Source organism: Hyla sarda, chromosome 3 (genome assembly GCF_029499605.1).
Source record: "Hyla sarda isolate aHylSar1 chromosome 3, aHylSar1.hap1, whole genome shotgun sequence".
NCBI lineage: Eukaryota > Metazoa > Chordata > Amphibia > Anura > Hylidae > Hyla > Hyla sarda.
The window spans coordinates 27,082,629-27,098,777 of NC_079191.1; the positions used below are offsets into that span (position 1 = coordinate 27,082,629).

At 44.5% G+C, this 16,149-nt stretch overlaps 1 protein-coding gene across 2 annotated transcripts in view; it reads right to left on the reverse strand.

Annotated features, from left to right (window-relative positions):
- Positions 1-1,022: 1,022 nt before the first annotated feature.
- Positions 1,023-16,149, reverse strand: part of MMUT (methylmalonyl-CoA mutase) — an 85,812-nt gene continuing 70,685 nt past the window's right edge. For both annotated transcript variants that reach the window (XM_056563946.1, XM_056563947.1), the window contains exons 12-13: positions 8,786-8,953; positions 1,023-1,356 (exon numbers count right to left, since the gene is read on the reverse strand). In XM_056563946.1, the coding sequence (XP_056419921.1) occupies positions 1,228-1,356; positions 8,786-8,953 (297 nt within the window). In that variant the 3' untranslated portion in view covers positions 1,023-1,227. The remainder of the gene's footprint in view (positions 1,357-8,785; positions 8,954-16,149) is intronic.

A 16,149-nucleotide genomic window follows, 5' to 3' on the forward strand; every position in this document is an offset into this window, starting at 1 on the left:
TTTTCTGGGCTTCCGTTTCTACGTAGTACATTTTTCGGTAAAAATTACACCTTATCATTATTCTGTAGGTCCATACGATTAAAATGATCCCCTACTTATATAGGTTTGATTTTGTCGGACTTCTGGAAAAAATCATAACTACATGCAGGAAAATTTATACGTTTAAAATTGTCATCTTCTGACCCCTATAACTTTTTTATTTTTCCGTGTATGGGGCGGTATGAGGGCTCATTTTTTAGCGGTATCATTTTTGCATTGATAGGACTTCTTGATTATTTTGGACTTCGGAATTGTTTTGCGCGTACGCCATTGACCGTGCGGTTTAATTAACAATATATTTTTATAATTTGGACATTTCCGCACGCGGCGATACCACATGTTTATTTTTGTTTACACTGTTTTTTTTTTTTATGGGAAAAGGGGGGTGATTCAAACTTTTAATAGGAAAGGGGTTAAATGATCTTTATTCACTTTTTTTTAAAACTTTTTTTTTGCAGCGTTATAGCTCCCATAGGGACCTATAACACTGCACACACTGATCTTCTATGCTGATCACTGTTATCCCATAGGGACCTATAACACTGCACACACTGATCTTTATCATTGATCACTGGTTTCTCATAGGAAACCAGTGATCGATGATTCTGCCGCATGACTGCTCATGCCTGGATCTCAGGCACTGAGCAGTCATTCGGGGATCTGATCTGACAGCGAGGAGGCAGGTAGGGACCCTCCTGCTGTCCTGTAAGTTGTTTGGGATGCCGAGATTTCGCCGCGGCTATCCCGAACAGCCCACTGAGCTAACCAGCATACTTTCACTTTCACTTTAGACGCGGCGTTCAACTTTGAACGCCGCGTCTAAAGGGTTAATAGCGCGCGGCACAGCGATCAATGCCGCGCCGTGGCTCCACGTTATAGATCGCGAGCGGACACATGACGTTCCAGTACGTCATGTGTCCTTAAGGAGTTAAAATGAAAAAAACTCAATTTAAATGCACCATATACTCCCAACAAAGTCACATTTACAAAAAGTGTTTTATTTTAAATTATAATTGAATATATAAAGTTATTCTTACAAACACCAAAGATCTGATCACATTTGATGCCACGGGGCAAAAAGTCTTTTGAGACCAAAAATAGTCTTTAAACTGTGTTACAAAGTTCTTCAAGAGTCCATCACGATCTGTAGAGCTCTTTCAGCAGGGTACAACATGGAGTCCTGCCCATTTATAACGACTGCTGACGCTTCTCCAGGTTCCTCTCTATGTCATCGATGACTTGTACCGCACATTTGGGGATTCGGGTTCCGGGTCCGAACACATTGGACACTCCGGCGTTATACAAGAACTCATAGTCCTGCCGAAATAACAAAATGTCAGAGTAAGAAATACACAGACTAAAAAGTTCAGTAGTGAAGGGGGGTATTTATTTTATAAAAGATAGCAAATGCAGAAAAAAAGGAAAATCCATGGCTGTTCATTCCCAGTAAAGGGGTATTTCGGCTTTATACATCTTATCCCCTATCCAAAGGATAGGGGATAAGATGTATGATCGCAGGGGTCCCGCTGGTGGGGACCCCCACAATCTCGGTGCAGCCCCCGGCATCCTGTGACGGGCGCTGCCTCCGAGACGGGGATGTGGTGTCACGACCACGCCCCCTAGTGACATCACACCACGCCCCCTACATTCATGTCTATGGGAGGGGGGCGTGACGGCTGTCACGCCCCCCTCCCATAGACATGAATGGAGGGGGCATGGCATAATGCCACTAGGGGGCATGTCCATGATGTCACGTCCCCGTCTTGAAGGCAGCGCCCGGCACAGAATGCCGGGGGCTGCACCGAGATTGTGGGGGTCCCCAGCAGCGGGACCCCTGCCATCATACATCTTATCCCCCTATCCTTTGGATAGGGGATAAGATGTATAAAGCCGAAATACCCCTTTAAGCTGTGCCTCATCTCTAACCAACATGTTTCAAGCTGATATAGCTCTTAAATCAGCTCAAAACGTGTCGGTCTGTTCCCTTGCTATAATTCATCTGTAACTACCATGCAATTAAGGACTCTCTTATGATATATAAAAATGCAGGGAAAAAATAAATAATAAAAATAATAAAAAAGTCCATAAGTGTATGGTGGTTACAGATGAATTTTAGCATAAAGGAAAAGAAACAACACTTTTTGAGCTGATTAAGAGCCAGATTAGCTCGAAGCGCGTTCTTCCAATCATGCACCTGGACTCTTTTTTTTCCAGAATTTTAAGATGTCATTGATAAACTAAGTGTTGAATTTTTCGTCTGATTAACGTGGCCTCTATTTACTGCAGCTGTTGATTGGGACTTGAGTTCTGTGCACTTTTGGGGTGAGCTGTCAACTTTATAAAAAAAAAAAAAAAAAGTGTACTTACTTGTCTAGCTACCCCACTGCCACCATTCGGATGGAGCCTGGGTTCACTGCTCAGCCCTTTCTGGTCTTAATACAAGGAGGTGTCTGCATAGCCATTCATTGGTTGCAGTGGGGTCCTACCTCATAGGTTGAGTGGGCACTTGAGACAAGAAAGTGCTGAGCAGTGGGACCGGAGTCCACTGAAATGGTGGACAATCTATTAGGTCATGACCCTGACATGACTGAATAGGCCAGTGTTTCCCCAACCAGGGTACCTCTAGGTGTTGCAAAATTACAACTCCCAGCATGCCTGGACAGCCTTTGGCTGTCCAGGCATGCTGGGAGTTTGGTTTTGCAACATCTGGAGGCAACCTTGTTGGGAAAACACTGGAATAGGCAGATGTCTCTGATGGGCCTTTGTCTAGTCCATGAAACCCCATAAGGGCATCCCCATGTTCTGGTTGCCATTGACCATGGTATTTATAGGGATTAAGAGACAACTCTAATGCCAGCCCGGCGGCACAGGTACATCACCCATGCCCATGGAATCCATTATTCCATTGCAGAAAGGGGTTAAATATGGTCCTTTCTGAATTCCGTCAGGTCCAAGTGTCGTCATGGAGACCTTTCGTCAATCTTAGACATCCATGTCCAAAGGAATTGCTGCCGGCTATTAACTGTTTGAAGTTTTTGTTTCCATGACAACACTGTACCTGAACTAGTGCAGCCTTAGAGTTTAGGGTCTTGTCTATTACTTTCATTGGGTAAAAGGGAATACTTTGAGTTGATTTCTTTTAAAAACAGCATCAAGTCTGTCCACAGGGTGGGTGTGTGTGTTATTTTGATCAGTTTAGCTTGAAGTGAATGGAGCCAAGTTGTAATACCACACACGACCTGATGACAAGGGGTGGCGCTGTCGGCTTCAAAAACCTTTTTATATGTTGTAAATCTTGGCAAAACATTAAAGGAGTACTCCAGTGCAATAAAACATATCCCCCATCACAAGGATAGGGGATAAGTTTTAGATTGCGGGGGGTCTGACCATTGGGACCCCCTACGATCCCCTGCATGGCACCCTGACAGTCCTCAGTAAGGAGGACAAAGCAGCGGCCGACACGCCCCCACCATGTATCCCATACATGGAGGGGTGTCGTGGCTTCCTGCGGAGGTCCGCACACCCCCTTTCTGTGGACTGCCGGTGTGCGATGCAGGAGATCGCGAGGGGTCCGACTGCTTTGGTTACGGGATATACTTAACCTTTCTAACATAATTGATAAAAAAAGATGTATCTCCTTTTTATAAAAATCATGGCTTATAAAAAAAATAAAAATAAAAAAAAGACCACTAGGGGTCCCCATACTGTCCAGAATATAATCCTGCCTGGCTGCAGCATCACCATCTTTGTCCCAGAAAGTGAAGGTGGGACTAGCACTACTCTGTGCTCTCTCCTGTCCTATCAGACAGCAGTGATTGAAGAGACCCAGCAAAGTACAGCAGACTCAGGGAGGAAGTGAATGCATGGTGAGTGAGGGCGGGCTCAGTGCTTGCCTGGGACACGCCCCTTCCTGTGAGGTGGATGTCAGAATGAATAAGCAGCAGAATAAAAAGGGATTTGTGAGCCAAATACAGAAGCTATTTATTTCCAAAAGATTCCCCATTAGGGAAATCCAATAACACCCTGGTTTCCCATATACTTCTTTTGTGTTTTAGGTTAACCCTCCATATACTGGTCTAGACCAGTTATGATGAAATACAGAAGCTGGACACATAAGAAAGACATTTAAAGCACCTGCATGACGTCGTAGTAATATATCGAAGACATTTTTTTTTTTTTAATTCTGTGATATGACAGGTACCCTTTAAATCTGATATTAAAAACATTACCTGGACTACGAATCCATAAAACGTATGGCCCCTGTCCTGTATGGCATCTATCAGGTCCCTGACAGCTTCAGTAAGTATATGTACAAATTTCTCGTGTCAGTCCGGATAAAACATGATTTCCCGCAGTGTGAACGTCTCGGCTTTTTCCTTCGCACCCCCTGTGGACCATGACAGCTTTTCTGGGCATGAGAATAAAATGTCACGGACTCTTTGCCGCGGGCTCTGCTTCTCATACATAAATGCAGAAATACATTCCGCGTGTTATAGCTGCTGTCCCCAGCCGCGTCATAGAAAGCCACACCGAAAGTTTGGCGCAAGGTCACCTTTCCCGTCAGTCAGGCAGCATTAACCCTACATCCTGTCTGCACATAAACCGACCATATACCAGTGTTTCGCAAACCAGGGTGCCTCCAGCTGTTGCAAAACTACAACTCCCAGCATGCCCGGACAGCCAAAGGCTGTCCGGGCATGCTGGAAGTTGTAGTTTTGCAACAGCTGGAGACACCTTGGTTGTGAAACATTGGACTATACCCAGGCTATACAGAAGGCAGAAGAATATATCCGCAACCCAGCAATATCCTGTCTGGTTAGATATTATTTTTCATAACTCTTCGTTGCCCACTGGCACACGCTACCTAAATACACCACTGTGAGCCTGCAGTATGCACACAGGAAGAATAATCAGGATTTTTGCAGTTTAATAACATGGTAGAAGAAGGCTTTCTTCTCCCCCCCCCCAACATGTTTCTCCACACTCAATGTGGCGTCCTCAGGAGCAATGAATGACTCATTGAAAGACTGTCCGGGCATGCTGGAAGTTGTAGTTTTGCAACAGCTGGAGGCACCTTGGTTGTGAAGCATTGGACTATACCCAGGCTATACAGAAGGCAGAAGAATATATCCGCAACCCAGCAATATTCTGTCTGGTTAGATATTGTTTTTCTTAACTCTTCTTTGCCCACTGGCACACGCTACCTAAATACACCACTGTGAGCCTGCAGTATGCACACAGGAAGAATAATCAGGATTTTTGCAGTTTAATAACATGGTAGAAGAAGGCTTTCTTCTCCCCCCCCCCAACATGTTTCTCCACACTCAATGTGGCGTCCTCAGGAGCAATGAATGACTCATTGAAAGACTGTCCGGGCATGCTGGAAGTTGTAGTTTTGCAACAGCTGGAGGCACCTTGGTGGTGAAACATTGGACTATACCCAGGCTATACAGAAGGCAGAAGAATATATCCGCAACCCAGCAATATCCTGTCTGGTTAGATATTGTTTTTCATAACTCTTCGTTGCCCACTGGCACACACTACCTAAATACACCACTGTGAGCCTGCAGTATGCACACAGGAAGAATAATCAGGATTTTTGCAGTTTGATAACATGGTACAAGGCTTTCTTCTCCCCCCCCAACATGTTTCCCCACACTCAATGTGGCGTCCTCAGGAGCAATGAATGACTCATTGAAAGATTTCTATTAAAGCATTCATTCTATGACTAAGCCCATTAGTAAAATGCGCCAGAGTAAAATGCATCAGATGTTTTACTGCCCTGTACATGTTCTCAATTGTATATTGATTCCTTAATACATAGCAAGACATTTTGGACTCCATTTCATGGTGCGGGACAATCCTGTTCCTATGTTTGGAGGGCGGTACAAGCGGGTCCATTGCACAGATGTCTGGAGTCGGGTGGGGTGAGCTGGGTTTCCCTTATCTAAGTTTTACAATACTCCCTTCCTCCCCAACATGTTTTACTACACTCAATGTGGCATCTTCAGGGGCTTTGAATGACGCAAATGACTTCATTGCCCCTAAGGACGCTACAATAATCAGGATTTCTGCTGCTTTAAAACATGGCAAAATGCTATCTTCCCCTACCAACATGTTTCACCACAATCAACATGGCGTCCTCAGGAGAAAGGAATGATTAAAATGACTTCATTTTCCCTGAGGACGTTACATTTGATTAATGATGTGATTGGGGGTATGTAAATTGAGAGTGAGCTATGTACAGAGTCTTCGAAGCTGATATTTAGTAGCAGAGTCAGGTATATCCAGCTCACCCCAAAGCGCGTGCACGGACAGGACTAGGACTTGTCCACAAATATGGAAAGGAGAGAAGATGTCCAGCGCACACAAGTAAAGAGGAACTTCATTTATTCAGTTGCCATAGGATACAGCAGGTACTCAGGTAACGCGACTCGTTACCTGTGGGCCGAAACGCTTCACGTTACCTGTGTACCTGCTGTATCCTATGGCAACTGAATAAATGAAGTTCCTCTATACTTGTGTGCGCTGGACATCTTCTCTCCTTTGCATAACTGATATTTAAATGCCAAGCCAGATTCTCTCTCCAGAAGGAAAGATGAACCCACCTGTAGACAGCGCTGTTTCGGACTTTTGGTCCTCGTCAGTGCAGAGTTGGTTTCTGGCTGGCTAAGTGAGAGGCCAATAGACGAGGGTCAAGAGGATAAGATCACTCCTTAAGGAGCGGTACACCATCCCTGGTGTAGGGAGATTCAGGATAAGGCCATTTAGCAAGGCATTCTGGGTAAGGAGAGAGAGTGAAAGAGAGAGCAAAAGAGAGAGAGAGAGAGAAAGAGAGAGAAAGAAAGGAGAGAGAGAAAGAGAGAGAAAGAAAGAGAGAAAGAGAGAAAGAAAGAGAGAGAAAGAAAGAAAGAAAGAAAGAGAGAGAGAAAGAAAGAAGAGAGAGAGAGAGAGAGAGAAAGAAAGAAAGAAAGAAAGAAAGAAAGAGAGAGAGAGAAAGAGAAAGAAAGAAAGAGAGAGAAAGAGAAAGAAAGAGAGAGAGAAAGAGAAAGAAAGAGAGCAAGAGAAAGAGAGAGAAAGAGAAAGAGAGAGAAAGAAAGAAAGAGAGAGAGAAAGAGGGAGAGAGAAAGAGAAAGAAAGAAAGAGAGAGAGAGAAAGAAAGAAAGAGAGAAAGAGAGAGAGAGAGCGAGAAAGAGAGAAGAGAGAAAGAGAAACACACACACACATATACACATACAGAGAGAGTGAAAGAGAGAGAGCGAAAGAGAGAGAGAGAGAAAGAGAGAGAAAGAAAGAAAGAAAAAGAAAGAGAAAGAAAGAGAAAGAGAGAGAGAGAAAGAAAGAAAGAGAGAGAAAGAGAGAGAGAGAGAGAGAAAGAAAGAGAAAAGAGAGCGATAAAAAGAGAGAAAGAGAAACACACACACACACATATATACACACATACATATATATATATATATACAGCAGTAAATAATAGTGATGAATCCCGCACCTACCGCTCCATAAAAGGAGGCTCCATGGAGGGTAAAAGACGATTGACGGGGGCTCAGAGGCAACGACCGGTGGTTTCGGCCTGGAGGGCAGGAAGAATTGCTCATTAGCACGAAACCACCGGTCATTGCCTCTGAGCCCCCGTCAATCGTCTTTTCCCCTCCATGGAGCCTCCTGTTATGGAGCGGTAGGTGTGGTATTCATCACTATTATTTACTGCTGTATATATCCATGTTCTCTGTATCTGTGCACCACTCACGTAACACCCCATTATCTTATAATATTCAGCTGTATTCACATGGTACCATTTCCCAGGTGCTGGATCAATTCATCCCAGAAGTTTGAACTGTGCCTCCTTGTCTTTTAGCAATATATAGGCCCCCATTTACTAAGAGTGGAGTGTAGGTTTCTTTGTGGGTTTTAATTCCCTACAATTTCTTTTCCACGGTATTTACTAAGGTTTCCCTACATTTTCCACTTTCCCTACATTTTGTTTTTTTTACACCCGCTCGGATCTGTCGGGTTTTCCTCAGCTCAAATCCACCACATTTTATGTGGAAACCTTAGTTTTTGTTGTTTTTTTGTGAAAATGTCGGAGACACGCCCCTTTTCGGAGACAACACCCCTGTACCCGGCGGCCACGCCCCTTTTCCCCGGTTCTCTTAGCAAAATGGAGAGTTAGTCGGGTTTTTTCAATTCTGTCGCAAATTCTGGGGCACAATCTGTAACAGACAGAATTTCTGGAGCAATGAGACAGAATCTGGTGCACAACCCGACAAAACATGACGGATTTGAAATATTAAATGAGGGCCATTATATATATATATATATATATATATATATATATATATATATATATATATATATATATAGGAGAGAGGGGGAGGAGAGAGGGGGAGGAGAGAGAGGGGGAGGAGAGAGAGGGGGAGGAGAGAGAGGGGGAGGAGAGAGAGGGGGAGGAGAGAGAGGGGGAGGAGAGAGAGGGGGAGGAGAGAGAGGGGGAGGAGAGAGAGAGAGAGAGAGAGAGAGAGAGAGAGAAACATTGAGCAATTCCCCAAAGCAACCAATCGGATCGCTTCTTATATTTTTAACAAGGCCTGTCAAAAAATTAAAGAAGTGACCTGATTGGTTGCTATGGGCAACTGGTCAACCTTTTCTCTGCACAGACTTTGATAAGTCTCCCCCATAGACCAAGGGTTATTGGCCTCAGTGAGGGTAGATCTGTATGGAGATGCAGACCCTGCTGTATAGTTACCTGGGGTGGGATGACTCCTCCACACATCACCAGAATATCAGGTCGTCCTAAGGCTTTTAACTCTTTGATGAGCTCCGGGACGAGGGTTTTGTGCCCTGCGGCTAGCGTGCTGACACCAACAGTGTGCACATCCGCATCCACGGCCTGCTGCGCCACCTCACGAGGAGTCTGTGGAAAGAGTCAAGAAGAGGACATTAGTGTGTGTGTAACCATTGTGTGGTATTTGTACCGATAAAATCAGAGGTTCTGATATGAAATGTACCATATAGAGTTCAAACGATTCAAGTAATTTCCACTAGTTAAAATGCGGCAGACATTAAATGTGTTTCGGAGGCCATAGTTGTGTCTGGGACAAACAGGCAGTGGAATGTCTGAGGTAAATAAAAGGTGGTTTAGAACACACACAAGTTTATACACATCACATTTTAGATAACCAGGTGCAGTAATGAGAATCCACCCCCTCTCTCTGCAATGCCAGAGGATTCATAGGAAATATAGGAGGCATTAGAAAATCATTTCAGTGATTGAGTTGGAATCAATATGGCTATAAACCCATGCATGCCACATCAGCTAAAACAGGTAAGCGCAAGGCCTATACAAGAACCTCTACATTCTTCTCTTATAATAGCCTACGCTGCATTATATAAGCAAACTATTAACAGAGTACTTCTTTAAAAGGGATACTCCACTGGAAAAAAATTTTTAATAAGCTCAAATGCTGAATGTTAAACTGATTTGTAAATTACTACTATTAAAAAATGTTAATCCTTCCCGTACTTATCAGCTGCTATATGCTCCACAGGAAGTTGTATTTCTTTTTGGAGTTCTTTTCAGTTTGAGCACAGTGCTCTCTGCTGACACCTCTGTCCATGTCAGGAAATGCGCAGAGTACAAGCAAATCCCCATAGCAAGCCTCTCCTGCTCTGGGCAGTTGCTGATACTGACAGAGGTGTCAGACAGAGAGCACTGTGGTCAGACAGAAAAGAACTCCAGAAAGAAATACAACTTCCTGTGGAGCATAAAGCAGCTGATAAGTAATGGAAGGATTAAGATTTTTTTAAATAAAAGTAATTTACAAATCTGTTTAGCTTTCTGGCACCAGTTGATTTAAAAAAATAAAAAAAATAAAAAATAGTTTTTCACCGAAGTACCCCTTTAAAGGAACACTCCAGAAAAATTGATGTTATGTTCTGTGCTAAACCCAATGCATAGCCCAAGGGGGTGAAGCAGGACGCAAGAGATTCTTTGTCTTACCCCCCTCCCAAATGCAAACATTAAAGAGGTACTCCACTGCTCCAGCGTACAGAACATTCCATAGCCACGCCCCATCAATGCAAGTCTATGGGAGGGGGCGTGGCTGCTGCCACGCCCCCTCCCATAGACTTGCATTGAGGGGTGTGGCATGGTGTCATGAGGGTACCCCTTTAAATACAAACCGTTGGGTTGCAGTCTTCAAGAAAGTTGGGTGACTGATAAAATGGCTGATTACATGCCCCCCCCCCCCACCCTTCTTTTTCCTAGAGCCCAGAATGGTAACTTTCCCTAGTTATGCCGCAAAGAAGGACCGCATACGAAGTAAGGAGCGCCATCAGGAATCCAGGAAAGTTGGGAGATGACGTCAATGGAAGATGTTGATGCTTTTCTAGACACAAGTAGCAGGACGTATGAGGAATATCCATTAAACTTAAAAGCCGCTGATATTAAATAATAATTCACGTAAAATCACAGGTCAGTTCCCTGGCGTCCGGCAGATTGCTCCCCCGCGCCTTATGCCAATAAAATATTTATTATACAAAGTTGTTTTTTTTTTTTTTCTTTGCGCATATATGAAAAATTATCGTAATTTGCACTTTCACACATGAACGGACCCAACACTTTCAATGATGTCCAGGAGCGTCTTCTGTTTATTAGGATTCTGCAGTAAAATATTCATTAAAATCAATGGCGCTCGGGTCTGCGAGAGGCTTACAGGGATCTTGTAAACTTCTACAGTCACGGCATGTAGCTTATGCTTTCCCAGGGAACTGCAGCACAAATCCAGGTAGATCTTTCCATTTTAACCCCTTAAGGACTTAGCCCTTTTTCACCTTAAGGACTCGGACGTTTTTTTGCAATTCTGACCACTGTCACTTTAAACATTAATAACTCTGGAATGCTTTTAGTTATCATTCTGATTCCGAGACTGTTTTTTCGTGACATATTCTACTTTAACATACTGGTAACATTTTGTGGTAACTTGCATCCTTTCTTGGTGAAAAATCCCAAAATTTGATGAAAAAATTTGAAAATTTTGCATTTTTCTAACTTTGAAGCTCTCTGCTTGTAAGGAAAATGGATATTCCAAATAATTTTTTTTTATTCACAAATACAATATGTATACTTTATGTTTGCATCATAAAATTGACGTGTTTTTACTTTATAAATACTGCACCCCCCAAAGTATTCAAAATGACATTCAGTCAGCATTTTAACCCTTTAGGTGTTTCACAGGAATAGCAGCAAAGTGAAGGAGAAAATTCACAATCTTCATTTTTACACTCGCATGTTCTTGTAGACCCAATTTTTGAATTTTTGCAAGGGGTAAAAAGGAGAAAATTTTTACTTTTATTTGAAACCCAATTTCTCTCGAGTAAGGACATACCTCATATGTCTATGTAAAGTGTTCGGCGGGCGCAGTAGAGGGCTCAGAAGGGAAGGAGCGATAAATGGTTTTTGGGGGGCATGTCACCTTTAGGAAGCCCCTATGGTGCCAGAACAGCAAAAAAACCCACATGGCATACCATTTTGGAAACTAGACCCCTCGGGGAACGTAACAAGGGGTAAAGTGAACCTTAATACCCCACAGGTGATTCACTACTTTTGCATATGTAAAAAAAAAAAATGTCCCTAAAATGCTTGGTTTCCCAAACATTTTAACTTTTTTAAAAAGGGTAATAGCAGAAAATACCCCCCACAATTTGAAGCCCAATTTCTCCCGATTCAGGAAACACCCCATATGGGGGTGAAAAGTGCTCTGCTGGCGCACTACAAGTCTCAGAAGAGAAGGAGTCACATTTGACTTTTTTGAAGGAAATTTTGCTCTGGGGGCATGCCGCATTTAGGAAGACCCTTTGGTGCCAGGACAGCAAAAAAAAAAAACACATGGCATACCATTTTGGAAACTAGACCCCTTGGGGAACGTAACAAGGGGTAAAGTGAACCTTAATACCCCACAGGGGTTTCACGACTTTTGCATATGTAAAAAAAAATTTTTTTTTTTTTTACCTAAAATGCTTCTTTTTCCAAAAATTTTACATTTTTAAAAAGGGTAAAAACAGAAAATACCCCCCAAAATTTATAACACAATTTCTCCCGAGTACGGCGATACCCCATATGTGACCCTAAACTGTTGCCTTGAAATACGACAGGGCTCCAAAGTGAGAGCGCCATGCGCATTTGAGGCCTAAATTAGGGATTGCATAGGGGTGGACATAGGGGTATTCTACGCCAGTGATTCCCAAACAGGGTGCCTCCAGCTGTTGTAAAACTCCCAGCATGCCTGGACAGTCGGTGGCTGTCTGGTAATACTGGGAGTAGTTGTTTTGCAACAGCTGGAGGCTCCGTTTTGGAAACTGTGGCGTACCAGACGTTTTTCATTTTTATTGGGGAGGGAGGGGGGCTGTGTAGGGGTATGTGTATATGTAGTGTTTTTTACTTTTTATTTTATTGTGTGTTAGTGTAGTGTAGTGTTTTTAGGGTACAGTCACACGGGTGGGGGTTCACAGTAGTTTCTCGCTGGCAGTTTGAGCTGCGGCAGAAAATTTGCCGCAGCTCAAACTTGCAGCCGGATACTTACTCTAAACCTCCGCCAATCCAGCTGTTGCAAAACTACAACTCCCAGCATGTACGGTCTATCAGTGCATGCGGGGAGCTGTAGTTTTGCAACAGCTGGAGGCACACTGGTTGTGAAACACCGAGTTTGGTAACAAACTCAGTGTTTTGCAACCAGTGTGCCTTCAGCTGTTGCAAAAGTTACAACCCCCAGCATGTACGGACAGCGGAAGGGCATGCTGGGTCTTGTAGTTATGCAACAGCCGGAGGCATACTACTTTGGCTGGGGATTGTAGTTATGCAACAGCTGGAGACACACTGGTTTGCTACTTAACTCAGTGTGCCTTCAGCTGTTGCAAAACTACAACTCTCAGCAGTCACCGACAGCCAACGGGTATGCTGGGAGTTGTAGTTATGCAACCACCAGATGCACCACTACAACACCCAGCATGCACTTTAGCTGGTTATACAACAGCTGAAGGTACACTTTTCCATAGAAAAATTTAGTTTTGCAACAGCTGGAGGCACAAGTCCCAGCATGCCCATAAGGGAATGCTGGGAGTTGTGGTGGTCTGCCTCCTGCTGTTGCATAAGTACAGCTCCCAGCATGCCCTTTTTGCATGCTGGGAGCTGTTCCACGCCGCCGCGCAGGTCAGTCCCGCCGCCGCCGTCGCTCCTGGGGCCCCGATCCCAACAGGGACGCCAGGGATCGGGGTCCCCAGCACCCAGGGTCTTCTGCCCGCACCCGCTCACGTCCTCTGGAAGAGGGGCGGAGCGGGATGCGGGAGTGACAACCGCAGCAGGCGCCCTGATTGGTCGGCCGGGAAACCGGCCAACGAATCAGGGTGATCGTGAGGTGGCACCAGTGCTACCTCACCCCTGCTGGCTATGGCTGTTCGGGGCCATCTCTGACGGCCCCGATCAGCCAGTAATTCCGGGTCACCGGGTCACTGGAGACCCGATTGACCCGGAATCCGCCGCAGATCGCTGGACTGAATTGTCCAGCGATCTGCGGCAATCGCCGACATGGGGGGACATAATGACCCCCCCCCCCCCCCCCTGGGCGATATGCCGGGATGCCTGCTGAACGATTTCAGCAGGCATCGGGCACCGGCTCCCCTCCAGCTAGCGGCTGGGGCCGGAAATGCGCAGGGCATATCCATACGCCCTGTGTCCTTAAGGACTTGGAAACGGGGTCGTATGGATACGCCCTGTTTCCTTAAGGGGTTAAAGGGGTACTCCGGTGGAAATCTTTTTTTTTTTTTTTCTAAATCAACTGGTGCAAGAAAGTTTAACAGATTTGTAAATTACTTCTATTAAAAAATCTTAATCCTTCCAGTACTTATTAGCTGCTGAATACTACAGAGGAATTTCTTTTCTTTTTGGAACACAGACCTCTCTGTTGACATCATGAAAACAGTGCTCTCTGCTGACATCTCTGTCCATTTTAAGAACTGTCCCGAGTAGGAGAAAATCTCCATAGCAAACACATGCTGCTCTGGGGGGGATATACTTTAAAATGTAACTTTTATTGAAGAGGTTCTCCCCCATAAGGTGATTTTGGTACGTACCTGGCAGACAGTAATGGACATGCTTAGGAAGGATCTGCGCTTGTCTTGGGGCTAAATGGCTATGTTGTGAGATTATCATAACACTGTGGCTAGCTTTTTGTAAACTGGTATTCCCTGTTTTAGTTTACTTCTTTGCCTACTAATCCCATAATTCCATTTTCCTCCCTCCCACATATCAGCCACCCCACCCATTGAAACATAAATGAGCTGCATCCATTCAAAAGACCTGTGGTTTTCAATCAGGGCGCCTACAGCTGTTGCATTAGTTGCAGATTGATCTCTCTCCCACCAAGCGATCGCTCCACCCATTGAAGCAGACAGGCTCCCTGTCATCAGCTGACTAGTGATGTAAGGTCTCGGCCACATTGCAACCTGGGAAAAATCTGAGACAGCAGTCATTTTGTATGCTGTTAAAAATAAATATTGGGGTGAAAATCACAGAAGAATTGTGAGAAAACCGTCACACACAGGTACAAACACTATATTATGAACTACACTAACTTTACAGCCCCTGTAGCATAGTCAAATAAAAAAAATTCCTGGAATAACCCTTTAACGACACTTAAAACCAAACAACCCCACTAGAATAGTGCACAAAGCCACGGCAGAACACACAAAAACAGAAAATGGGGGACCGATAGCCCCTAACTTAACATGGACCAAAAACCAATTCCTAATCAAATACACACAATGGGATGATGGGGAGTATAATCCATCCACATATGACCTGGGAATCAAGCAAACCAAAGGAGACAGGTGGTAGATACAAAAGGTTTAACCTAGGGTGTAATATGACCCTGATATGCCCTATCGGGGAGATGTAGTGGGTTCTACCCCTGCTCGCACAAGGACCATCAGGGCACTTGCCCTAAAAAGGGAGACCCCCTGCCCCGATCTATCCCTTGGACTCTAAAATCCCTATAAAAAAAGTGTACACTGGTATATTGGAAAAAACCCGACGCGTTTCTACCACGTAAGTGGATTCCTCAGGGGTCAACCAGACCGGATAAATCTACAAAAACATCTGGGGGCACCCTAGTTGGGAAACACTGACCCGCCAAAAAATAAAAAATAAATCCACATACTGGATACTTCTTAAGGCTAGAAGTAGCTTATCTTGTATATAAGTAGTTAACTTTTTGCTTTGGGTGCCAGGGGCAAGTGAGCATGACATTAATATTGGATCCTATCTGCTTCCAGCTGCAGGAAATCTGTTCACATGGCACGACTGCCCGCGTGCCCTTTACTTAGGGAGTATGTACCAGGTCAGACGTAAAAGAAAGAAAAAAGGTTTATTCTGGGATACGCTGCAAAGTCACCTTATATACAGCTAAACTACAGTGCAGGAATCTGCTTTATAATTAAAGGTGAACTCCATTTTATGTGATGTCATTAAAACATTGGGGGGGGTTGGGATCTGGGACCCAAACAGGGTACCTCCAGATGTTACAAAACTACAACTCTCAGCATGCCCGGACAGCCGAAGGCTGTCCGGGCATGCTGGGAGCTGTAGTTTTGCAACAGCTAGATGCACACCAGTTAGGAAACACTGCTTCAGAAACTCAGTTTATGCATTAGATGGTCAGCAGGTTTGGCAGATGGTGCAAAACTACAACTCCCAGCATGCGCAGGCAGCCAAAGGCTGCCTGGGCATGCTGGGAGTTGTAGTTTTGCAACAGCTGGAGACACATTGGTTGGCAAACGCTGCATTAGATAGTCAGCAGGTTTGGCAGATGTTGCAAAACTCCATCTCCAACATATTCAGACAAGCCTCCGGCTGTCCAAGCATGCTGGGAGTTGTAGTTTTGCAACGGCTAGAGGCACCCGGGATAAGAAACACTGCTTTAGAAACTCAGTTTATGAATTAGATGGTCAGCAGGTTTGGCAGATGGTGAAAAACTACAACTCCCAGCAAGCCCAGACAGCCAAAGGCTGCCTGAGCATGCTGGGAGTTGTAGTTTTGAAACAGCTGGAGGCACACTG